At 42.9% G+C, this 26,258-nt stretch overlaps 3 protein-coding genes across 5 annotated transcripts in view; 1 reads left to right on the top strand and 2 right to left on the bottom strand.

Annotated features, from left to right (window-relative positions):
* mier1b (mesoderm induction early response 1b, transcriptional regulator) overlaps positions 1-5,632 on the bottom strand; it is a 20,809-nt gene extending 15,177 nt beyond the window's left edge. The window contains exons 1-2 of the mRNA XM_037545319.1: positions 5,601-5,632; positions 3,108-3,132 (exon numbers count right to left, since the gene is read on the bottom strand). Coding sequence (XP_037401216.1) covers positions 3,108-3,132; positions 5,601-5,624 — 49 coding nt within the window. The 5' untranslated portion in view covers positions 5,625-5,632. The remainder of the gene's footprint in view (positions 1-3,107; positions 3,133-5,600) is intronic.
* A 2,794-nt stretch (positions 5,633-8,426) lies between these two features.
* On the bottom strand, positions 8,427-10,827 carry LOC108416004 (C-type natriuretic peptide 2-like). The gene is made up of 2 exons (XM_017689063.2): positions 10,602-10,827; positions 8,427-9,390 (listed from the first exon to the last, which is right to left on the bottom strand). The coding sequence occupies exons 1-2, from the start codon at positions 10,701-10,703 to the stop codon at positions 9,109-9,111; spliced, it is 384 nt and encodes a 127-aa protein (XP_017544552.2). The 5' UTR covers positions 10,704-10,827; the 3' UTR covers positions 8,427-9,108.
* Positions 10,828-15,980: 5,153 nt separating this feature from the next.
* The window catches only part of dis3l2 (DIS3 like 3'-5' exoribonuclease 2), a 39,596-nt gene continuing 29,318 nt past the window's right edge, over positions 15,981-26,258 (top strand). The window contains exons 1-6 of one of the 3 annotated variants that reach the window (XM_017722945.2): positions 15,981-16,097; positions 16,564-16,826; positions 18,050-18,470; positions 20,104-20,228; positions 21,962-22,015; positions 22,717-22,818. In XM_017722945.2, coding sequence (XP_017578434.1) covers positions 16,569-16,826; positions 18,050-18,470; positions 20,104-20,228; positions 21,962-22,015; positions 22,717-22,818 — 960 coding nt within the window. In that variant the 5' untranslated portion in view covers positions 15,981-16,097; positions 16,564-16,568. The remainder of the gene's footprint in view (positions 16,098-16,563; positions 16,827-18,049; positions 18,471-20,103; positions 20,229-21,961; positions 22,016-22,716; positions 22,819-26,258) is intronic. The other 2 variants (XM_017722944.2, XM_017722946.2) reach the window with 2 other exon arrangements.

Raw genomic sequence — 26,258 nt, forward strand, 5'->3', positions numbered from 1 at the left:
ACACTGAACCAGTTACTGACACAATCTGATTTTCTGCAGTTATCAGATTATTAAGCGTAAACACGCTGAACCAGTTACTGACACAATCTGATTTTCTGCAGTTATCAGATTATTAAGTGTAAACACACTGAACCAGTTACTGACACAGTCTGATTTTCTGCAGTTATCAGATTATTAAGTGTAAACACACTGAACCAGTTACTGACACAATCTGATTTTCTGCAGTTATCAGATTATTAAGCGTAAACACACTGAACCAGTTACTGACACAATCTGATTTACTGCAGTTATCAGATTATTAAGTGTAAACACACTGAACCAGTTACTGACACAGTCTGATTTTCTGCAGTTATCAGATTATTAAGCGTAAACACGCTGAACCAGTTACTGACACAATCTGATTTTCTGCAGTTATCAGATTATTAAGTGTAAACACACTGAACCAGTTACTGACACAGTCTGATTTTCTGCAGTTATCAGATTATTAAGTATAAACACACTGAACCAGTTACTGACACAGTCTGATTTTCTGTAGTTATCAGATTATTAAGCGTAAACACGCTGAACCAGTTACTGACACAATCTGATTTTCTGTAGTTATCAGATTATTAAGCGTAAACACGCTGAACCAGTTACTGACACAGTGTGATTTTCTGTAGTTATCAGATTATTAAGTGTAAACACACTGAACCAGTTACTGACACAATCTGATTTTCTGCAGTTATCAGATTATTAAGTGTAAACACACTGAACCAGTTACTGACACAATCTGATTTACTGCAGTTATCAGATTATTAAGTGTAAACACACTGAACCAGTTACTGACACAGTGTGATTTTCTGCAGTTATCAGATTATTAAGTGTAAACACACTGAACCAGTTACTGACACAGTGTGATTTTCTGCAGTTATCAGATTATTAAGTGTAAACACACTGAACCAGTTACTGACACAATCTGATTTTCTGTAGTTATCAGATTATTAAGTGTAAACACACTGAACCAGTTACTGACACAGTCTGATCTTCTTTAGTTATCAGATTATTACATGTTAACACACTGAACCAGTTACTGACACAATCTGATCTTCTGCAGTTATAAGATTATTAAGTGTAAACACACTGAACCAGTTACTGACACAATCTGATCTTCTTTAGTTATCAGATTATTACATGTAAACACACTGAACCAGTTACTGACACAATCTGATCTTCTGCAGTTATCAGATTATTAAGTGTAAACACACTGAACCAGTTACTGACACAGTCTGATCTTCTGCAGTTATCAGATTATTACGTGTAAACACACTGAACCAGTTACTGACACAATCTGATTTACTGCAGTTATCAGATTATTAAGTGTAAACACTCTGAACCAGTTACTGACACAATCTGATCTTCTTTAGTTATCAGATTATTACATGTAAACACACTGAACCAGTTACTGACACAATCTGATTTTCTGCAGTTATCAGATTATTAAGTGTAAACACACTGAACCAGTTACTGACACAATCTGATTTTCTGCAGTTATCAGATTATTAAGTGTAAACACACTGAACCAGTTACTGACACAGTCTGATTTTCTGCAGTTATCAGATTATTAAGTGTAAACACACTGAACCAGTTACTGACCCAGTCTGATCTTCTGCAGTTATCAGATTATTACGTGTAAACACACTGAACCAGTTACTGACACAATCTGATTTACTGCAGTTATCAGATTATTAAGTGTAAACACTCTGAACCAGTTACTGACACAATCTGATCTTCTTTAGTTATCAGATTATTACATGTAAACACACTGAACCAGTTACTGACACAATCTGATTTTCTGCAGTTATCAGATTATTAAGTGTAAACACACTGAACCAGTTACTGACACAATCTGATTTTCTGCAGTTATCAGATTATTAAGTGTAAACACACTGAACCAGTTACTGACACAGTCTGATTTTCTGCAGTTATCAGATTATTAAGTGTAAACACACTGAACCAGTTACTGACCCAGTCTGATCTTCTGCAGTTATCAGATTATTACGTGTAAACACACTGAACCAGTTACTGACACAATCTGATTTTCTGCAGTTATCAGATTATTAAGTGTAAACACACTGAACCAGTTACTGACACAGTCTGATCTTCTGCAGTTATCAGATTATTAAGCGTAAACACACTGAACCAGTTACTGACACAATCTGATCTTCTGCAGTTATCAGATTATTAAGTGTAAACACACTGAACCAGTTACTGACCCAATCTGATCTTCTGCAGTTATCAGATTATTAAGTGTAAACACACTGAACCAGTTACTGACACAATCTGATTTTCTGCAGTTATCAGATTATTAAGCGTAAACACACTGAACCAGTTATTGACACAATCTGATTTTCTGCAGTTATCAGATTATTAAGCGTAAACACACTGAACCAGTTACTGACACAATCTGATTTTCTGCAGTTATCAGATTATTAAGCGTAAACACACTGAACCAGTTACTGACACAATCTGATTTTCTGCAGTTATCAGATTATTAAGTGTAAACACACTGAACCAGTTACTGACACAATCTGATCTTCTGCAGTTATCAGATTAAGTGTAAACACACTGAACCAGTAACTGACACAATCTGATCTCCTGCAGTTATCAGATTATTAAGTGTAAACACACTGAACCAGTAACTGACACAGTCTGATTCACAGCACTTACCAAATTATTAAGTACAGTATTAAATAAGTATTATTAAGCATACTCTTCAGATTAAATAAAAGATTAATACAAATCAGCCAGCCCGGCTGTAAAGACACTGGAGTCAGACATAATAATAACTGCTGCTTCCCTACATAAGCGATGTTTTCCCTACTTTATACTAAGTAAGTACAGCCTTTTGGCCAGTGAGCGGTCAGTGACATAAATAACCGCTGCTGTGTAAATGTTTTTGGACTCTCGTTGGTATCACACTGTCTGACATTCTGGTGGAAAAATCTACTTCTGACTAAAGAAGCCGTAACTATTATTGATCAAGTTCCTCTAGAGCTCAGTCAGGTGGGCCTTACAGCAGGAAAACCATCAACTTGTGCAGGAGCAGCCAAAACAGAGGAGATCTTTACCTGGGCTTGAATTCCCCAAGGAGGACTGTGAAAGGAGACAAAAGCAAGAAAAGCAGATGGCAAAGTCAGACCATTAGTTTCTGATCTTCAGGAATTAAGCTATTTAAAGAGTTAAGCTGCTGGGCTGCTTGCGTTCATCACTCATTTGAATGCCCTGGACCACATTTTAGCTTCTAACTCACTGAGCTAAAACTCCAAAAACCTCCAATAAAACTGCACAGTGAGTTAAAGGAGAACTTATAAAAAAGTCTGTGTAATTAACGGGTTAAGATGTAAACAGAGAGGTTCCAAACGGTTTGGTGTGAAACGCTCTGTTCTAGATAAACTTACAGAGTCAGAACTGTTCACAGTGGTGGTGACAGGAACCAGGCGTCCCCCTCTAAAAGCTCCTCACAGTGGTGGTGATGGGAACCAGACGTCCCCCTCTAAAAGCTCCTACAGAAAGTTCCTACATGAACTGGTTCTGAATTCACTGCCTGATGACTGAGACGCTGTTTTATGAGAGTTTAGAGAACTTTAACTCCATTCATGGTGGAGAGAGACATGCAGGGCGCTGTGCGGCAAAATAGTCCCCAAAGAAAACTGATTATTCCAGATTTTCCACTGTTTTCCATCATCAACATTCCATATAAACTAGGTTCTCTGGTGGTTCTGGATGGTAAATAAAGTGTCTATGTCTGTGTTGTAGTCATGGCGACACCTGGTTCCCATCACCACCACTGTAAAGACGTCTGAACCATTTCACACCAAACCCTCTGAATCTCTCTGATTACACCTCACACACTGAGTTATGGAATAAGGACACAGAGCTGGGCAATATGATAGCATTCATCATTATAGCTATTATGTATCTCTGTTGTCTGACGAAAACCTCACATCTCCAAAATGGTAACTTTACAGAAGAAGGAAAAAACTAAGTCATTTTTAATGTAAGTCAATGGAACCAGAGGTATTTCTAAGTCATTTTGGGACATTTCTTTGGGTCCATTCATCATCAAATTTACACACAATGTAAAGATCAACAGGTGTTTTCAACTTACGTCAAAAACTGAAAAACTAGAAAAATGGACATACAAGGTTTTCTCCCACAGCAGCGATACGCAACAATATGCATTCCTGAATTACGCCGTGGAGAAAACACTCCCCCGTGTTTAATTAAAAAGAGAGCTAGAGCTGAAAGATTCATTGTTATTATAGTCTTACAGTCCATCAGCAACGCCGAGATGATGGACGTCTTATGAAGGGAAATTTTACCCAATAACATGGAACTGTTGTGACATCACAACTACAAATAGTCGGCAGACTTGTGCACTGTGTGAGCAGCTCGAGTCACAAGGCCGTAAAAATACATGCTGGTCTTCTTAGCAAAACAAACACAGGCCGTGCCTGAATTTATACCTCAGTTACAAACAACTGCAATTTAAACTGGAACTGCGATACTGGTCCCAAAATCGTTCAGCCCTAACGAGAGAACAACTGGTGGAGTTTAAACACAGTTAGTGCTGCACAGCGCGTGACACAGCATTCACAGGTTCAGATGGTGTTTTCGAAATGTGGCACTCCGCCTGCTCCAACTCATCACCTGTCAGAAAACATAACATCGTGACGCACTGAGTATCATAAACTAACTGGAGTATTGCGATATTACACTCTGCCCTGTCGCCCACCTCTGGAAGGAAATGTAATAAAACGGGTGGACTTCCCCTTTAACACATCCAGCCCTGAGAGCCGTTAAAGCTCCGTGTAAACCAGTCCAGAGACTTTAGAACCGTTATAACTGCTTATGAGGGGCTCTAAACAGGAGCTGGGCGCCGCGATGAAGACGGGACTGATCTGATCAGGACGGAGAGAAACAGCAGCTTACTGATCCAAACAGCCCCACATTACAGTAGACCGAGCCCGGCACCAGACCGAGCCCAGAACTTGGAGTTGGGCTTGAGCCTAAATGAGCTTATAAGGCTGATTCTCCATCAAACGGGGTCTCCTGCGCGAACCTTTAGTCGGCTACTTATCCGAATCTCCCCGTTCCACCTTAAATGGCGGAGCCTTTATTATTATAACGCCTGAGGGGCCAGAATAGACCTGCTGCACCGTTTAAGGTGGACCGGGGAGATTCGGACCTGAAGCTGGAAAATATGCAGCGACTTCGGCTCCGAGTTTCCCGCAGAGCCTCGCATTAGCAGCTAAAATCCCGGCCCAGCCCAGAAACACACGCCGCGGCCCGAAAGCGGGTTTTAACGTCCGCGCGGTTTAATCCGGAGGGAACCCGATAACAGGCTAACAGGCTAACGGCTAATAAGTTTGCAGGGAAGGAAATTTGTTAAACTCAACAAGTTTTAACGCGGAAAAACCGCCGCGACCGGACCGGCGCTGCCGGAGACCCGTCCGCCCTTTACCGGCCGAAGCAGGCGGCCCGGCGGAGCGTCGGCGGGAATAAAAACCGCCACTTTTACTGTTTGTTTTCGGGGGAAATCAGGAGAGTTTCCGTCCTACCTCCGCCATATTCCGCCGCTGCATACGGGGCACTGAGGGGGCGGGGCCGCGGAAAGGTCCGGATTTAGCAGAGCTAGCAGGCTAACACGGCTAACGCTGATTACTAGTTTACATTATAAACACGAAGTGAAAGTGTTTTAAAAGAGCGCGAATGGGTTCACAGGACATTTAATATCAGAAAAAATGTTTAATATGTCAAAATAGATCATTTCTATTAGCAGGACAGCCTGGAGCTATCAGGCTAACACTGCTAACGCTGAGCAGGCTAAACAAACCGCTAAAGTTTTCAGTATAAGAGAGTTACAGAGTTTAAAAACAGAATAAAATTCATTTAGAAATAGGAAACTGTAATTCATCAATGTGAAGTTGATATGAGCAATATTAGAAAAATATTAATATCTAATTCCTGATGCTAATGTTTCTAAACATTTCAGCATAAACACAGACATTACAGACATTAAATAAAAGAAGAATATAATAGTACACTTTTAATATCCTTTTATTGCTGAGTAGTTTATAATGCTAAATATACAGGCCAAGCATTTAAAAGGCCTGGAACTAGCAGGCTAACACTGCTAAGACTTCACCATAAATGCAGAGTAATTGTGTTTTGAAAATAGAAATCTTACATAATTTAATGGTACATTTATTACCAATCATGATATCATTCATTTAATATCACTAATGTATATATAAAGACAAATCATTTCTAATATAAATGTATTGCAGCACATCAGGCCCTAATCTGTCAGAGCTAGCATGCTAACACTGTTAACGCTGAGCAGGCTAAATAAAGCTCACAGATTTTCACCATAAAGAGAGTTATAGTGTGTAAAAATAGGAATATACAATGCTTGATATGTTATTGACAATCTTTATTAAACACAAACACATAACATGATATACGGACAGCATAGTGGAAAGGCCCTAATCTGTCAGAGCTAGCATGTTAACAAAGCTTAGCAGGCTAAGTAATTCTTGAAGGTTGTCACTACAAAGAGGGTCGTAGTGCTTTAAAAGTGGAATATAATCTGTGTAATAATAGAAATCTAATTTGGTATTATATAGTTAATATGATCGATATTAGTTCCTACAAAATGCGTAATGCAGAAGAACAGCTGATCAGGCTAACATCCAACAGTCCACCAAGACAATAGACAATGATTGCATTTTAAAAATAAAAACATAGGATATAGTAGGATGTATTTATTATTATTATTCTTTTAATAATTTAATATTATTAATATCATTTAATGTACACAAATATGTAATATATGATTTAAAATATCTATGTTTATCTACCACTGGCAGCATTTAAACAATAGAAACACATAAATGAACATTATTTATTTAACTTTATTGCTTTTATTTATTACACAATTTATAAGATAAAAGATAAAATAGTGTACAATATCTCCACTGTCGGAATAAAACCTTGTATCTCCGAAATGGTAACTTTACAGGAGAAGGAAAAAACCTACTGTAGTTTTAATGAAAGTCAATGGAACCAGACGTCTTTCCAAGTCATTTTGGGCCGTTTCTTTTGGTCCACTCATCATTAAATTTACAAACAGTGTAAAGGACAACAGGTCCTTTGAAATTATGTCAAAAACTGAAAAACAGCAAAAATGGAGGTACGAGGTTTTCTTCCGACAGCAGTGACATACAGTTTAACATGATATATAATAACATACTAAGCTCCTGTCACTGTTCAGACTGTGGGCTGTCAGACAGGTAAAAACACTAGTAACTCTTTATTTGAATGGTCCACTGTAGATGCTCAGTCTATCATTCACATACATATCTATTAAATGAAAGTTCAGTATGAAATATTTTATTAAATCTAATCCCAACCCTAAAACTCATAGGGCAGTCGTGGGCTGGAGGTTAGGGAACTGGCCCCGTGACGGGAAGGTCGCCGGTTTGATCCCCAGAGCCGACAGTCCATGACTGAGGTGTCCTTGAGCAAGACACCTAACCCCCAACTGCTCCCTGGGTGCTGCCCACTGCTCTGGGCAAGTGCTGTGTGTGTGTTCACTAGTGTGTATGTGGTGTTGCACTTCACAGAGGGGAAATTTCCCTGATGTGGGACTAATAAGGATCATTTAACCTCAAGACAAATACAACCGTCCTGTTATTGATAATCAACTGAACTTCACCAGAACGTCTCTGTAGAGTGTCTATAGGTGACCATCCATAAAGTGTGACCAAAAACTGTTTTTATTAAGAATATATGTTATTATTTGACATTTAGACTCACAGGGTCAGTCTTTCAGACCCAGATTAGGCCAAATTCTAGACTAAAAGGAATTTCTAATGAAGATTGATCAACGATATTGCTATTTAGTCCAAGACTAGGAATAGTCCAGGACCAGAAAACTGGTCCAACCGGACAATTTGTTAAAAAAAAAAAAGACATTATAAAAATATGATAAAAACACACACAAATAGGTTAAAACCATAAAACATGCTGCAGTAAAATAGAATAAAAGACAATGTTAATTAAAACACACATGATGATGTCTTTCATGGTCTCTCTGATCTTCTGTGTGCAGATCACTGATATACTGGTCTGAAATAAGCTATTACTGATGGAAAGCATTTGAAGGGGAATATCACCAATTTTCTACATATCAGTATTTGAGATATTTTCATATTCAGTGTGTGAGGTGTAAACAGAGAGATCCAGAGTGGGTTTGGTGTGAAATGGTTCAGACGTCTTCACAGTGGTGGTGATGGGAACCAGGCGTCATCGCCATGACTACAACACAGATATAGACACTTTATTTCCCATCCAGAACCACCAGAGAACCTGCACAAGTCTTCTGAGTTTATATGGAAAGTTGATGATGGAAAATAGTGGAAAATCTGGAATGTGCACTGTGAACAGCTCTGACTGTAGAGCGCAATGTTTCACACCAAGCCGCTCGGAACGACTCGGTTTATGTCTTAACAGGTTAATTAAGTGGAAATTTGGAAAATCTTGGAGTTCCCCTTTAAGTGTGTGCAGTAAGGCTGTGTTTGTTTCTCGGCGACCTGCAGTAACTTCACCTCAACCCTGGATCTGCTTCAGTAACAGAGCCTGATCATGTCAGACTGTCTGATCCTGAATCAGCTTCATCAGCAGATTCTCAGTGTGATTTGGTTTATATGACACACTGAGAATGTGCTTGTCTGGGCCTCACAGTCATATATACACACACACACAGTAACCGTGTTGGCCTTTAACCCCATTAACAGTCTAAATACATTATTACACAGAGGCACTGCTGCATTAGACGTGTCCACACGGCGGCGCCTCCACAGCAGTGCACTGCTGCAGTGCAGTAAAATCTCCATCTCCATCATTTTGTCCCTTTTGTCCAGGCTGGAATTCAGCACAGTCCAATCTTCAGGACCAGTGAAGGACTCATTAAAACACGTGGGCTGAATGAAAAGCTCAGTTCAGCTGTTCTTACAGTAACTCAGTGCTCGGCTGTAGTTCCTCCTCTGGCCGCAAGGTGGCGCCTCAGTCCTTTTTGCAGCCCATCCCGCTCAGGTCGCTGATCCGGTCCATTTTGTGCCCAAAGCAGTTCTTCCCTTTCTCACGCTTGTTTGTTTGCTTGTTTGTTTGCTTGTTTGTTTGCCTGTCTGTCTGTTTGTTTGTCTGTCTGTTTGTTTGTGTCCTCCGTGCAGAGGGTGGGTTCTTCGCGCGTGCAGCCCCATCCGGGTTCTGCTCAGACCGTGACACGTTAACTCGCGGACCGATGTCAGTGATCGTCAGGTTCAGCGTTCGGTTCGCCGCTGGCACCTGCGCAGGTAAAACGCGGGCTAATTAACATATGTGCTAATTCGCAAACAAGTAAGACACGAGCTAATTAACATACATGCAAATTCACACACAGGTAAGACACGAGCTAATTAACATACATGCAAATTCACACACAGGTAAGACATGAGCTAATTAACATACATGCTAATTCACACATAGGTAAGTCATGAGATAATTAACATACAGGCTAATTAACATACATGCTAATTCACACACAGGTAAGACACAGGCTAATTAACATACATGCTAATTCACACACAGGTAGGACACGGGCTAATTAACATACATGCTAATTCACACACAAGTAAGACACAGGCGAATTAACATGCAGGGTAATTAACTAATAGGTAAGACGTTACACCCAGGTTAATTAACACAGAGATCAAAGCCAGGTAGATTAACATGCAGGTGAGATACAGGTAACACACTGCTTAATTAGGTTATGGGTAACACAGGTAACACACAATTAAAACACAGGTAACAAACGGCATTTAACACACAGGTAACATGCAGGGTAATTAACATATAAGTGACACTCGGGGTTAATTAACATGCAGGTATGTTACAGGTAACAGATGTTAATTAACACACAGGTAACATGCAGGGTAATTAACATATAGGTGACACCCGGGTTAATTAACATGCAGGTAAGTTACAGGTAACAGATGTTAATTAACACACAGGTAACATGCAGGGTAATTAACATATAGGTGACACCCGGGTTAATTAACATGCAGGTAAGTTACAGGTAACAGATGTTAATTAACACACAGGTAACATGCAGGGTAATTAACATATAGGTGACACCCGGGTTAATTAACATGCAGGTAAGTTACAGGTAACAGATGTTAATTAATACACAGGTAACATGCAGGATAATTAACATATAGGTGACACTCGGGTTAATTAACATGCAGGTAAGTTACAGGTAACAGATGTTAATTAACACACAGGTAACATGCAGGATAATTAACATATAGGTGACACCCGGGTTAATTAACATGCAGGTAAGTTACAGGTAACAGATGTTAATTAATACACAGGTAACATGCAGGATAATTAACGTATAGGTGACACTCAGGTTAATTAACATGCAGGTGAGGGCAGTGCAGGTGTGGCACACAGCGCAGGTGTACAGATGTGCTGCAAACAGCCCAAACGGTTCTGAAGCCCTGCAGCTTCACACTGACCTTGTCCTGGACCGCAGCGAGGGGTTTTGCGGAGGGTTTGAGAGACAGAGTGACCATCAGTAGCCCAGAGATCAACACGTAGGGGATTTCCATCGCTGACATTGCTGAGTCCACCGTGGGCTGACCTCACCTTATCTCGATTAACCCGTATGTTAATGAACCAGTGTGTTACCTGTAACGCCACTCAGCCGCTCTCAGCCCTCACCTGACCTGATCTAATCTCACCTGTCCCGGCATTGCCGCTCACTCCCAGGCAGCACTGGGTTTTATAACTCTCCGATGATGTCATACGCCCATTTAAACGAGGACGCCCCTCCCTTGCACCGCTGCCAGCTTCCGTCGTGGACGTTTATCTCTTCATGATCGTCCAACGAGCTGCCAACACCTCGCAGTGGATCTGACAGTGTTTACGCTGGAAAAGAAAACAGAGCACTGCTTCAAACGTGCACTGCTCTCCCACAGTAATAAAGCTAATACACTGGCCAGAAGTGTGTGGACACCCAAACATCTCGTCTGCAGTGTGTGGACATGAACTCAGAGGAATTGATGGGGAGTTTGTCCCCCTCTACTCTCTTAATACAGCCTCATTTAAGGGGTTTTTATATGGGATTTTATTGTTTGTTATAATTATCATTATTATTTTATTTTTTCCGTTGTATTTTATTTTCCATCTTTTACCATAAAAACCAACTAGCAAATCCCATAGCCACCACCAGAGATGCTGCAGCATGTGGGAGAAATTCTGCATGTTAATTCTGGGTTGTTGTTCTCCAGCAGTTGTTCTCTGGGTTTATTCTGATGAGGACTCCTATTGAGAAGGCGAGGCTGGCCACCGGGGGACCTGGGTGTAGAGCAGAAAGGACTGTGTTGTGAAAGTGAGAAATACCGTTGTTTCCTCTTGTGAATTACGCTCAACAACATCATTTTTTACAGCTCAGGACTCTACACTCTTAAAAAAGGCAGTTCTTTAGTAAAGAAAATGGTTCTTTATAGAACCAAATGTGAGGTGTGGCTCAGAGTGAACTGCCCTGGCTGTGACCGACAACAACTGGATAGTAAAGCACCATGACTTGTGCGAAAGCCCTGTCTCTTTTAATAGTGGTGAACACTACTATAGCAATCGCCTAAAAACCATAGCAACCACCTTCAGCACCAGCCTTGCAAGAAGCATGGGTACCTTAGCCACTGCCTAGCAACCACCAAGAATATCATAACAGTTAGAAGGGATACCACACCAGGGATACCATAGGAACTGCCTAGCAGCCACCTTGAACAGCACAACAACCGCCTAGCAACCACCAGGGATGCCAAATCAGCTGCCTAGCAACAAATAGGCATACCATAGCAACTGCCTAGCAACCACCTTGAACAGCAAAGCAACTGTCTAGCATCCACTAGTGATGCCATAGCAGCAACAGCCTAGCAACCACCTTAAACACAGCAGCAACTGCCCTAGCAACCACCAGGGATACTGTGGCAACTGCCTAGCATCCACCAGTGATACCATAGCAAATGCCTAGCATCCACCACAGCAACTGCCCTAGCAACCACCAGGGATACTATGGCAACTGCCCTGCATCCACCAGTGATACCATATCAAGTGCCTAGCATCCACCATAGCAGCTGCCTAGCAACCACCAGGGATACCATAGCACCTGCCCTGCAACCACCAAGGATACCATATCAACTGACTAGCATTCACCAGGGATACCATAGTAATTGCCTAGCAGCCACCAGGGATACCGTAGCAACTGCCTAGCACCCACCATGGCAGCTGCCTGGCAACCACCAGGGATACCATAGCACCTGTCTTGCAACCACCAGGGAAACAATATCAACTGCCTAGCACCCACCAGGGATGCCATAGCAACTGCCTAGCACCTACCAGGTACATCATAGCAACTGCCTAGCAACCACCTTAAATACCATAGCAACCACTTAGCAATACCCTAGCAGTCACCTTGAACATGATCCAGTGTTTTCACTTTAATAAATTTTCATTCAAATTCATTCCTCTGTGTTATTCAGCTGCCTGTTCTCTGATTTACACAGTGCTGTGTGTGTGAGTGAGGACGAGTGGACCACACATAGGCCTGTGCAGAGTGATGGGTTAAGCTCACTAAAGCGAGCCGGAATGGTTTCTGTGCAATCTACTGAGGTTCTTTCAGCTATAAATGCGTAAGATTACGCACTGTTTAGACGCTTCCTTCACTACTAAAGAGTCAGTGATCTGTGTTTCCAAACCATCGGGCCTTATTCATCACTATCACTTTTAATTTTAAAATGTGTTCCTGAGGAAGGTTCTACAGTCTGCATCAGACTCGTGACGTGCTCTTAAAGAGCAGAGCTGTTCTCTTTGTGCTCTTGAGTGAGTGTAGATTCTGTTCTTACCTCAGAAAAAAATCACATAAGAAACATCGAGTCTTCATAAAAGCTGCGTGTTAAAGCAGTGTCACGTGAGAATTGGTGTTTTTTGCTCTTGGGCTCCCCCTACAGTTGTAGAGTGTATGTCACTTTTACAACACTGTCGTCAATACAAATCATACTGTGAGCGCCCCCTCGTGGACAGCAGAGCACATGCATTTGTTGATGAGCTGAAGGAAACAGAATCCAATTCCCCTTCGCATGAACGCACATCATGCTACAAATTACACTCTCGATTTCTATGTTTCTATGTATAAATAACTGAAATCGTTAGTAATCTAGAGATAGACAGACTAACCCAACTTTTTGCCACAAGACTAATTTATTTTATAAATATCTATCTTTTATCTCTTTGAGGTCTGGCCAAAGAGTAAAAGATAGTCTGTCTCTTGTCTGGTCTATCGGTCACTCTCTCCCTTCCTCCGATAGCATCTTCTTCCGTCTCTCCGCAGCATCTGCCATGATGTCCATGCTGGGAATACCGGGCTGCTTCTTCTTATAGCTGCTCAGTTGTTGGTGTGACCTGATGCTGTAAAGTGTTACTCAGTTCTGGCGAGAGGTTCTCGCTTCGCTCTTCTAAGGTTACATAGTGCTATAGCAGGTGTTCTGGCCTGGAGAGGCAACGACAGAGACGCCATTTTCACTGTTATAAGTCAGTGTACCATTAAAATGATACTGAAGCTGTTTCAAGGTCAAATTAATACATAATGTTGCTTTAAGATGAAATTTCCTTGGAAGAACAGTTGGAGACCCAATACATTTAGTGAGGTACCTAGTGAGGTACAAAATGTAGGTTTGAGCATTTTTGGATATTTATTTACAAAAAAATCATGGAGAAAAAGTCAAACATCATTATTCAATATAAGACCAGCTGTTACAAACAGAGCTGTAATACTGAGTGAATATCAGGTTCAGCTCAGCTTTTTTAGTGTTTTCCAGATCAAGCTGAAGGTGTTTTTATTCCAGTCAGTCTATGAAGCCTTTCACAGCCTGTCTCGTTTGTTGAGATCATTCTGTTGTTTTCTGGCTCAAAAAAACTGATGAAGAGCATAATGTTAATATATCGCTGTTGTTGGAAAAAAACAAAATGGTAACTTTACAGGAGAAGGAAAAATATACTTTACTTTTAATGGAAGTCAATGAAACCAGATTCACTCAGTCTTAGAAGCTGGTTGATGATTTTCTGAAGTAACCAAACCCATTCAGTGGTGTTGAGGTCTGGACTCTGGGGTGGTCATCCAGCTTCTTTGTTTGGTGTGTCCATCTCCTTTTCTCAGTGAGGTTCTTCTTGATCAGCTACACATCCTTTCAGACCCACAGCGCTGAGTGGTCTTCCCACAGCGGAAGGATGGACAGAAAGCAGCTTGATTTTCTCCTCTCTCTCAGAGATAAAAACTTTAAGTGCTGTTTATCTGATGAGGGCAGTTTTGGGGTCAACCAGCTGTTCCAGGTGGTTGTTAGGAGCCCTGTTTTCTCTGGATCTTTTAATCAGTTTTTAAACTCAAGTTTTGGAAACTCCTGTTTTTGTCAGTTACATTTCTTTGACTCTTCTCATGCAAGTGGATCATCTTATACGTCTCCTCTACTCTCCTGAAAAATCAATAACTTGTAATTAATGGTTGTTTTGACTGGAAACTAAATAAAAGAAGGCTGCTTTTTGCACTGTAATACACATGATTAAATAATATATTCATGTTTTATTCTGTTTATTGTTGAAATAATGCATTACTATGGAGCATTAATAAGCATACTACATAATTATAATAATAATTAATAGTGTATGCTGAAGTCAGTTCCTCACTCATAGGACCTCACTCACTTTTACATATTTAGCATTGTGAAGTTTCTCCAGCAGTGGGAGCTGTTAGCATGCAAACCACCATGAGCCCACACCAGCAGGAGTTAATGATGGCAAGTGTTTGTAGTAAAAACTTCTTATTTCATTTTATTATGTATTTTGATTGCATATTGGTATTTTCATTAAAGATTTTAATTAATCAATTAACAAGAAAAAAAACATTTAAGGTAAAGAACGTAAGTCTAACTGCTGCTGACATTAGCATAGTTGCTTGGGGTGGAGGGATATAATCTATATATCCCCATTATTTAACAACAAAATATTATGCTGCTACTTTTTACTTTTCACCAGGCCTGGCTGAACCATCACTGTGAGAGTTTGATTGCATTAGTGAGGTTGAGTACTGCGGGTTTCCACTTTACCGTAACAACACTTACCGTTGGCTGAAGCAGCTTTAGCGAGTTTACAAACTGACTTGTTGTAAAGATGGAATCCTATGGCAGTAACAGAGTCTGTTGGTCTGAGGAGTTCACTGCCTCTAAAAGCTCCTTCACAGAAGGCTATTACATTAAATTGGCTATGAATTCACTGCTTGATGACTGAGACGCTGTTTTATGAGAGTTTAGAGAACTTCAACTCCAGTCATGGTGGAGGGAGACATGCAGGGCGCTGTGCGGCAAAACAGTCTCCAAAGAAAACGTATTATTCCAGATTTTCCACTATTTTCCATCATCAACATTCCATATAAACTCAGAAGACTCGTGTAGGTTCTCTGGTGGTTCTGGGCAGTAAATAAATTGTCTATATCTGTGTTGTAGTCATGGCGACGCCTGGTTCCCATCACCACCACTGTAAAGACGCCTGAACCATTTCAGGCCAAACCCCTCTGTTTACAATTCATGTCTAAAATAATAATAAAAAAAAATACTTGATGGAATTCCCCTTAAAGAACAAGTCTATTGAAAATAACTAATAAAATGACGAATAAATATAAATAAATAGAATATTTATGTAAATTGTAGTTTAATTGAATGTATTTCTTCAAGTATAATGGAGTGATTATAATGTGTAATGGACGGATAGAAAAGGCGTCTCCGTGGAAACCGCGGAATCGCGTGTAAAAACTACATTTCCCAAAATGCAACAGTGCGAGTTGAATTTAAACCGGAATCTAAACGCCGCTGGTAAACGCAGCTGGGTCGGCGAGGAAAGGTTGAAAATAGAGACAACAGAGCGGGAATTGTGGATAAATCAGCGGGGTCTCCTTCTGTAATGTGGGTTTTGTGGGAAAGGAGTTTGTTTTGAGCTCTAACGATGTTATTTAGGGCGTTAAAGGCGAGATAAACCCGTTAGAAACCGGCTGAAGGAGAGTAGCTACATGCTAACTGAACGAGCTTATTGGAACTCTCCGTTCCACCTTAAATGGTGCAGCAGTTACATTGTGTAATGTAACTGCTGCACAATGTAACTGCTGCACCATTTAAGGTGGAACGGAGAGTTCCAATAAGAGGCCACGTTTAGCCTCTTGCTTAGCTTTATTGTGTTAAAACACGACTGTTAATCGAGTCTAACGGCTCAGACTCAAGACTACCCTTCACTAAAACTGGAATAACTCGCAGTAAACATTATTCACAGGTCAAATTTGTAGTTAAATAGGCAGAAAACTAGGTGGTAATTTATATATACATATATGTCTCATAGAGAACATCAATAATGTTTTGTCTCCGTTCTCTGTTGTAGACAGTATGGAGCCTTCCCCCAGTTCACAGGGCAGCAGTAAACCTCGACAGAGGAAAAAGAACCACCACAGAGCCCCCAAAGATCAGAACGTCCAGCATCAGCACCAGAACGGCCCGTCCAGGGCCAAACCCGCCAAACAGCAGGAGCTGGGGGACGAAAACGAGAGTTCACCTGCCAGCAGGTGTGGAAACCGGAACCGGAGGAGGAATCAGAGCGGGTCAGAGTCGCCCCACGTCGACTCGCTCTGTACCAGGGATGGGACGGTAGGAAGATTCCCTTCGTCATAGCGTGTCTTGAACAAAACGCAGAGGTGTTCGTATAAACGATGATATTTGAAGGACTTTATAGTGTGATAGCCGGACGTTCGGTTGCACTCGATGCAGGTACATCGCTGCAGTCGGAACAAAACCTCATTTCCATGCCTCGTTTTTCAGTTTTTAATATAATGAGAAAAGGCCTGTTGTCCTTCACATTGTGTGTAAATTTCACGATGATTGGACCAAATGAAACGGCCCAAAATGACTTGGACAAACGTGCCACTTTTGTCTGCTGTGTCTGATCCACTCAGACCAGCACAACACACACTAAAACCACCACCACCGCTGAGAATGATCCACCACCCAAATAGTACCTGCTCTGTGAGGGTCCATGGGGGTCCTGACCACTGAAGAACAGGGTAACAGAGTATCAGAGAAACAGATGGACTACAGTCTGTAACTGTAGAACTACAGAGAGCAGCTATACAGTAAGTGGAGCTGATAAACTGGACAGTGAGTGTAGAAACGAGGATGTAGTCATACAGTCCTACCACACATAATACAAGCATAAATACATTGGAGTCCACAAGTCTGAGACCCCTTTGCACATCTGTAATTTTTACCGTTTAAACTTGGAAATAACGGGGTGGTTTAAATGGATTTAAACTTAAAAACACAGAAAAGCTGTTAGAAGTAAAACGAAGTTTTCCATCCCACGAGCTAGTGCTTTATCTCAGTACTGACTCATTTTACTTTTTAATTGGGTTATTTAGAGGTTTGTTTCTCTTTACACAGCGTACTATTTTAATAATAATTGATCGCTCCTCATATCGTCGTCGTGATCTCCAACAGCTTTATAGAACATGCGTTTCATATCCAGACAGTACAGGTCCAGTCAGAACTGTATCCAAAGCTTTAATGTTGGTAGAATTAAGGAATTTTGTGGAGTAGTTTGAAGGGGGTGGTGGGACAGAGGAAAACACCAATAGTAACAGTGATGGAAAAATGGTGAGAGAGAGATGCTTAAAGCACTTATCCTGTGGATTTTGGCAGAAAAATAATAATGTAATTTAATCTGTGGGGAAGAGATATAATTCTGCACTCTAATCCTACATGCTTTTCAGAATGATCGGAATTTAAAACAGTCTGATTATCATGGGGTTTTATGCTGCTGTATACCATTAAAGCCCATAATCACTTTCTGTTTCTTGTTGCTGTCCTTTCCGCAGGCCAGTCAGAGTGAGGACAGCGCCGGACCGGTGAACAGGCAGCCGGGTCAGCGCAGCGAGACGCCGCGGAGAAAAAACTGCACAGCTGCAGTGAAACGGCAGAACAGAGAGCCCTGTGTTATCAGGGACGGCAGCGCGGAGTCAGAAACGCCTCCCACGACCAGACTGACCCCCGCAAAACAACAGCCAAGGAAACAAAACAGCACGAAATGCATGAAAGCGGCCAGTGTCCAGTCCCGACCCACAGACAGCGACTCCTGCAGCCCGCACGACGGAGAGGAGCAAGAGAAGAAGAAGAAAAAGAGGAGGAAGAAGAGGAAATCCAAAGCTGGCACTGAAGAGAAGATGGAGGGCTCGGCCGTTTGTGGAGCTGAAAAGCCGCAGACTCCGCTGAAGACAAACAGAACTCCGCAGTGTGAAGGTAATGTAGAACAGAACGACACACAGAGGATCCTTCAGGTCCAGTCTGATTTAACCTTGACCCGGGCTCAGTCCCACACAGCAGATAACTTTAATGTTTCTGTTGGTCAACCACTTTTTACCGGGCTATGTTACCATGGCTTATACTGCGCACCTAACCTGCTCCAGGTCTTTGATTTGGATCATAAGCATCTGATTGAGCTTATGAATAGTCAGGGAGAGTCTTCTGACCAGTCAGCCAACAGCCTTCTCACCAATCAGGGGCCGGCCTCAACCATCTGGTCGGTCAGGGGCAGCCCTCTGGCTAATCAGTGTCGCACCTTTCTGGCCAGTCAGGGACAGCTTCGACCTTCTGGCCAATCAGGGACAGCTTCGACCTTCTGGCCAAACAGGGACAGCTTCAGCCTTCTGGCCAATCAGGGACAGCTTCAGCCTTCTGGCCAATCAGGGACAGCTTGAGCCTTCTGGCCAATCAGGGACACCTTCAGCCCTCTGGCCAGACAGGGAACAGCCTTCTCACCAATCAGGGTTGGCCTCAACCTTTTGATCAATCAGGGGTGGCCCTCTGGCTAATCAGTGTGGCACCAATCTGGCCGGTCAGGGACAGCTTGAGCCTTCTGGCCGGTCAGGGACAGCTTGAGCCTTCTGGCCGGTCAGGGACAGCTTGAGCCTTCTGGCCGGTCAGGGACAGCTTGAGCCTTCTGGCTGGTCAGGGACAGCTTCACCAATCAGGGGCAGCCCTCTGGCTAATCAGTGTCGCACCTTTCTGGCCGGTCAGGGACACCTTCAGCCTTCTGGGCCAGTCAGGGACACCTTCAGCCTTCTGGGCCAGTCAGGGACACCTTCAGCCTTCTGGGCCAGTCAGGGACACCTTCAGCCTTCTGGGCCAGTCAGGGACACCTTCAGCCTTCTGGGCCAGTCAGGGACACCTTCAGCCTTCTGGCCAATCGGGGGCGGCCTCAACCTTTTGATCAATCAGGGGCGGCCCTCTGGCTAATCAGTGTGGCACCAATCTGGCCAGTCCAGGACAGCTTGAGCCTTCTGGCCCGTCAGGGACAGCTTGAGCCTTCTGGGCTGGTCGGGGAAGAGCCTTCTCACCAATCAGGGGTGGCCTCAACCTTCTGACCAATTGGGGCAGCCCTCTGGCTAATCAGTATCGCACCTTTCTGGCCAATCAAGGTCAGCTTCAGCCTTCTGGCCAGTCGGGGACAGCTTCAGCCTTCTGGCCAGTCGGGGACAGCTTCAGCCTTCTGGCCAGTCGGGGACAGCTTCAGCCTTCTGGCCAGTCGGGGACAGCTTCAGCCTTCTGGCCAGTCGGGGACAGCTTCAGCCTTCTGGGCAATCGGGGACAGCTTCAGCCCTTTGGCCAGTTGGGGACAGCTTCAGCCTTCTGGCCAGTCGGGGACACCTTCAGCCCTCTGGCCAGTCAGGGAACAGCCTTCTCACCAGTCAGGGGCAGACTCAACTTTCTGACCAATCATGATGGAGAGGAGCAAGAGAAGAAGAAGAAAAAGAGGAGGAAGAAGAGGAAATCCAAAGCTGGCACTGAAGAGAAGATGGAGGGCTTGGCCGTTTGTGGAGCTGAAAAGCTGCTCTGTCTGTCTAAACTGCTCTCTGTCTCTCTGTGTCTGTAGGTCCTACAGCAGCTTCTCCAGGCAGTAAGAACCGGAGGAACCGAGGAGGAAGGAGGAGAGTGTTTGAGGACTACATGACCCTCAGAGATGTTTCTGCTGGACTGAAGAGAGGAGAGCTCATTCAGGTCATTTATCTCTGCTGCTTCTTTCTCTGTGATCCTGTTCTGGGGAGATGGTCACTCTGCCCCATCCTCAACTCCACTCACATTATCCTCTCTGCAGGAATCAAAACAATCTGTGAACAGCTTAATTATCCTTATAAACACGAGATGACACTGAAATAAAATCAGAACATAAAATAGCAAATTTAATGTGTTTAATTGGCATAAAATCTGTTTTAAATTTTTTTTGGCAGCAAAACCATTAATGACGTCTTTATAAAACACATTTTTCTGACTGTGTAATAATCACAAGATCCAGTATATTTTTGCCAAGATCATGACAAAACAATGCAGTATATACTAATGAGGGCTCCCTGATGGTAAAAGAAATCTAACACATTGTAATTTTACTCGTCTTTGTTTAGAGTAGTTTGTGATGTGACAGTAAATATGCTGTAGATGTAAATGTTCATTTAATGGACAGATTTCTCTGGTAAAATGCATTTTAAAGGTCCTACATCATAATAAACTGAAATTTTCACGCTAATTTTGCAATAATAGTTTGATGTCATATGTAATCACTGTTAAACCCACTGTTGGATAAGTCGTGGGCTGGAGTTTAGGGAACTGGCCCTGTGACCGGAAGGTCGCCGGTTCGATCCTCAGCACAGACAGTCCATGACTGAGGTGTCCTTGAGCAAGACACCTAACCCCCAACTGCTCCCCGGGTGCTGTGGATAGGCCTGCCCACCACTCTGGGCAAGTGTGCTCACTGCCCCCTAGTGTGTGTGTGTGGTGTTTCACTTCACACATGGGTTAAATGCAGAGGTGGAATTTCGTTTGTGGGATTAAAAAAGTGTCACTTAACTTAAAACAGTCCTTTTACATATATTTACACATCCACCTGTTCAGCCTACACTCTCATATAAAGGTGCTAAACTCTCTCGGGGTCAGTGCCCCTCTTATCACTGGGGTGGGACCCTCAGGGGTCCATCTCAGTACCTTTAGTCAGGGAACATAACTGAACCGTAATCCACTGAAATGATCTGTTCTAAGCTGGACTGACTCCACACACCCCGCCTCGCCTCGCCTCCAGGCTTTTACTCTACTGTGCTATGTTTTAAAACATTCGCTTATGAAAAGGTACAAATACCAACTTTTCACCTTGAAGCTTCCCAGTCAAACCTTAAAACCACTGTAGAACCTTTGAGGGAACCTTGATGAAGAAGAAATGTACCTGAACAGAACCTTTATTTCTAACAGCCTACACTCATGCTGAAGTATAAGGAGTGTGTCACCCTGGACTGCTTTCTGAATGAGACCCGGCCAATCAGAAGAGAGCTTGTTTACCTATGTCAGCCGTAAAGGCACAATAACAAAAACCAGCACGGGGTAAAGAGAGGTTGGGGAAAGGTCTTGTAGAATTGGATTATGACTGGTTTTAGTACAAAAAGACACACACAAACATTATAAGTGGAGCTTGGACACTAAAAGAAAAGCAAGATGAGGAAAGTGTACATGGGGATCCTTTAATGGTCAATCTGTATAGTAATGCAGTCTAACACTGGATTTCTCTGTCTCTCTCTGCCAGATGAGTGAGTCTGTTCTGCCTCCTGCAGCTGGAAGTCATTGTGTTTAATTAGTGGCACTATTTTTGTTTACGCGCTGATGAGCGCAGTAGCACGTCTGTGTCCGAGTCTCTGCAGCGGAGAACTTTGTGTGCTTTTTCTTGACTCTGCTGTTTCTGTCGTTATCAGGGGTCGCTGAGAATCAACCCCAAGAACTATCACGAAGCGTTTATTCCATCTCCTGTGAGTACCGACTCTTTAAAGTGACTTTTTAAATGAACTAAATGTTTTAATGAAGGTAAATCACTGCTGAGTTGTGAGCTGCTCAGCATGTCCTCCTGTTTTAGGCTCATCTCAACTACGTTACAGAATCACCAAATCGCAGTTATTCGAGATGCTGGCAGTTATTCAAGCTGACCGCGAGCCCCCCAGTCGCTCACAGTCCAGTCATATTATACTGCAACAAATGAAATGTGAGATAAATAAATAGAAATAAAAGAAAGCAGTGTCTTAGTTAATTGAGGCACACCGTGGGGCTGATGCCAGCGTGTGTTTGGCGCTGTAACCTGTTTAGAGAAGAGTTCAGTAATGTTTATTGATTAGCTGTGTAGCTGATTCTAACATTTTCAGCTCGTACGCCAGCAGTATAAGTGTGTTTATTCACATTTACAGTCTCAGAATCAAACATAGCTTTGCTCTACGTGATTATGTGTAAATGTAGACGCTTGAGAGAGTAAATAAAGCTATAAATCAAGATGGCTTATTGGTTAATTTGGCAACTTTAGGCTTGTTCTTTAATAGTTGCATATAATTAACAACAAAAAAGTCAATCAAATCATTAATCACAGAGATGTAAACAACTGCTGTCAAGTCAGTTTGCTATGATCTCGACAGCCCTTCCGTGCTTTAGTGAACTAAGGCCATTTGGTATCGTTTTATTTCAGGATGGGTTAGCAGATATCTTCCTGGACGGAGTTGTGGCCCGTAATCGAGCTCTAAACGGAGACGTGGTGGTGGTGAAGCTTCTCCCTTCTGAGCAGTGGAAGGTATTTATTGTATGTTGCAGTCTGCTCTGAGTCCAGAGGTTTAGTCCATGTCCGACTGATACATCCTTTACAGATGATTAAACCAGATTGATTAGTGTTGGCAGAAACACTCGCATCCCTTTAAATGCTTAATCCAGGCATCAGAGAACCCCCTAAAAACTCCTCTCTGCTAATCAAGGTTACATATAGAGAAGTTATTTCCTATAATGCCTTAAAAGTTGCTCTACACCTTTGCCTTCAGGCTTTCTGTCAGGTGTCTTTCTTCACGTTCTGTACACATTTGAATGAGCTAACGGTGGTGTGCCCCGGACCCTGATGAGGACGGCGGAGAGAGGGCCGCGAGTGGGTGGGGGACGCAGCGCAAAGCCTGAGCTGCAAGTTTGGGGGCGGAGACAAGGAGACGTAGCTCAGGACTTGCTTCTTGCCTCCATGCCTTTTGTTGCCGGCCCCGCCGTCCTGTTCCTCCCGCCATCACTCGCATCCCTCAGCGGAGCTCCGGCCCTCTGGCAGGCTCTCGCTGCCACCGTCGTGGTCGGGGGGGCGGGCGCACACCACACTGAATTTATCTTGCTAATGCGTTCCAGCTGCTTATGAGGACGATGTTTGTCATGACACACTTTCTTCATGAACGTCATCATTTTTTCATTGTGAGTTATAATGAGTATAGCCATCATCTATTTCAGCAATTGTGGCTGTCTGACAAACTTTTTGAGCAGTGATATTCTGGCGCCTCGAGCCTTTTTGTTCACATTTTCTCGTAACTGCTGCACGATTTTAGCTGGAACGGAGAAATTCGAATAAGAAGCTGGTAAATGAGAAGCGACTTCAGCTTCATAGGTTTGTCAACGAGTACTGTAGCTACACTGGTCCAATGAATTAATGGCCACGCTTCGTACAGATGTCTTTTGAAGATTTATTTTTTTCTCTCTCTCTCTTTCATCAGCAGACACCGTGAAAACTACAAGAAAATAACAACTTAGAAAGTTCAAATAGTTCTTTTAAGGATTTCCTTCAAAGTCTCTCAAGCTGGTGTCTGTAGATAGAGGTAGAAAACACCTTAGCACAACAGAAATGTGAGGAAATCACAAACCTTTTGAAAACGTATCACATTATTCGTGTACAGACACATCAACATACACAATACAAAGAAATAAGAGACAATTACCGTGTGCGCCTCATGGACCACATGAAACATGTCTGTGAGACAGTTACAAGTACAACACAAGAAAAAGAAACTAGCCAGGTGGCTCGTACTCGCTGTGTCCCCAGGATAAAAGGATGCAACAGTGTCTGGCTGCAATGTAGGTTTGGTGGCAAACCCCACCTGCTTCTATGTAAGATTTACAAAACAGTTCTCTGGAAAATGAGCAGTGCTATCCTGAGTTTTCTCTGGAAGCTTCACTGGGACAGTCTGATTTTTCCAAATAAGCTGCTCGCATTTTTCTCTGATTTTCAGATGCTTTGGGAACATATGAAGTAGGGGTGGGAATCTTTAGGCACCTCATGATTCGATTACGATTCAGGGTAGGGGATGGTCGCTGCATCAGTAAAATATCTTCGAGACGGGTCGCTGTATCTCGGCTCCAAAGTGTGCACCATAGTGCGAAAGACCTAGTTTTCAACGACTGAGAACTGGCGTGCAGACTGCAGGTCACATAGCAACGCACTCTCGCCTGGCTAGTAGCTACGAAAAGGCAAAGAGATTTAAGACGAACATCTGGAGACGAATGGACTTGTTCGCATTTATAAGCAGCGCAGTTAAACCTGCAATGAGAGACTGTCAAACTCTACAAAGTTGCGGAGATGAAGTCGCTTCTGTTTAGAATTTTCCCATTCCACATTTACATTCGGCGAATTTAAGGTGGAACGGGAAAATTCGAACAAGAAGCTAGAGAATAAGAAGCTACTTCAGCCTCATAAAACAGCCAAACGATGAGAGATATTTTACAATAAGCTGCTCCTGAGGAAAAGTTTCCCGATGGAAAGGGGAGGAAAGCAGCTGTAACTGAGCTAAAGCTTAACGCAGAGTAAAGTGAGTCCGCATTTTTATTTTTTATCCTGTACTAGAACGTCAGTGCACGCTGAGACATACTGGACATTAAATGTTGAGGCTCTCGAGGTCGATTTTTGTTGGAAGGACAAAATGACTCTTCTTAACATTTGGGTTGTGATTCCTGACCGAACCTGGCTTCGTGCTGCCACAGAGTGTCCGGACACTCCACTTTCCATGCTTCCGAGTTAACTAACACAGCTAAATCCTTACAAACAGCTAGCAGTGGGCTGACTGTATCGGGGCAACATCGTGATGCATCAATACCTTTGGTTGTAGGTATCTTCACTGACTTATGGACAGTAAATGTTGGAGGCAGCCGCCTTGGTTTCGCAGCTCTTTGACAGAGTCTTCACATCGGTTTAGTCCTGCCTGTTCGTTCAGGCTCCTCATTTGTCTCACTGATGGTTTTCCACCCTGCTTAAAAGAGCTCCGACTGTCAAAGCCTGGAACAGTGTGCCCTACTGCAGTTTCCCAGAAAAAAGAAAATAACGCTGCTTTATGTAATCAAATCATGGATTAAATCACCCGTGGCATCTGCGTCCTGTTCCAGCATGCGCCTCACTCACACTCGTCCGTTTCTCTCTTAAACTGTCAGTTCTTAAAGCGGCAGTCCTTCACTGTGAGCGGAGCCTTTGGGTCAAGGCCGATCTGGAGTAGCCGAACATTTAGGACTGTTTAGCTGAGCTTTCTAACTGTGATTTCCGAGTGTCAGTAACTCTGTGTTCACACCGGCAGGGACGCATTTTGTCAAAATACCTCTGGGCATTCCTTAACTTGACCTGACCATTGGAGGCCAAACACTTTCCAGATGCATTCCCACTAAAATTGAGAGTCCTGGAGGGAAATCACTTGTGTGTTTTGTTTACTTCCTGTGTTGTATATCACTCTCTGTGCAGTCAGTATATGAGGAAACAGTCAGTATATGAGGCAGTGTTTGGCCTTTTGATTACTGTCGCTCTGCGGAGCCGCCATTAATACACTGGTCAACCATAACATTCTGACCACCTCCTTGTTTCTACGCTCACGTCGTGTTGCAGTGAGAGTTCATACCGTTCAACACAGCGGAGCTGAAACTGGTCTGCAGAGGAGACGAAGTTCATGCTCTGATCTTTAAAAGACGGCGGTGGGACGGACGTTCAGCTTATTTGTCTCAGACCAAGACGTCTTCCTCTCGGCCTTCTTGAAAAAGGACACGTGAAGGACGTTTTCGTGAGTCTGACGTCATTTTAAAGCAGTTAAAAACACAAGCACTGCTCACTGCTGCTCATCTCACTCTGACTGGACCTCACGTGATGCTGGTTGTCCTGATGACGTCTACACCGAGTGGTTCTCCACACATGCATCTAATTTTAGATCTGATTACTTGTGCTGAGCATGTAAATCAGAT

This window comes from Pygocentrus nattereri, chromosome 2, assembly GCF_015220715.1.
Source record: "Pygocentrus nattereri isolate fPygNat1 chromosome 2, fPygNat1.pri, whole genome shotgun sequence".
Taxonomy (NCBI): Eukaryota; Metazoa; Chordata; class Actinopteri; order Characiformes; family Serrasalmidae; genus Pygocentrus; species Pygocentrus nattereri.

Coding starts and splice junctions, on each gene's coding strand:
- LOC108416004 (XM_017689063.2), bottom strand. CDS start 10,703: ATGTCAGCGATGGAAATCCCCTACGTGTTGATCTCTGGGCTACTGATG. Junction 9,391..10,601: donor TCGCTGCGGTCCAGGACAAG/GTCAGTGTGAAG, acceptor TTACCTGCGCAG/GTGCCAGCGGCGAACCGAAC.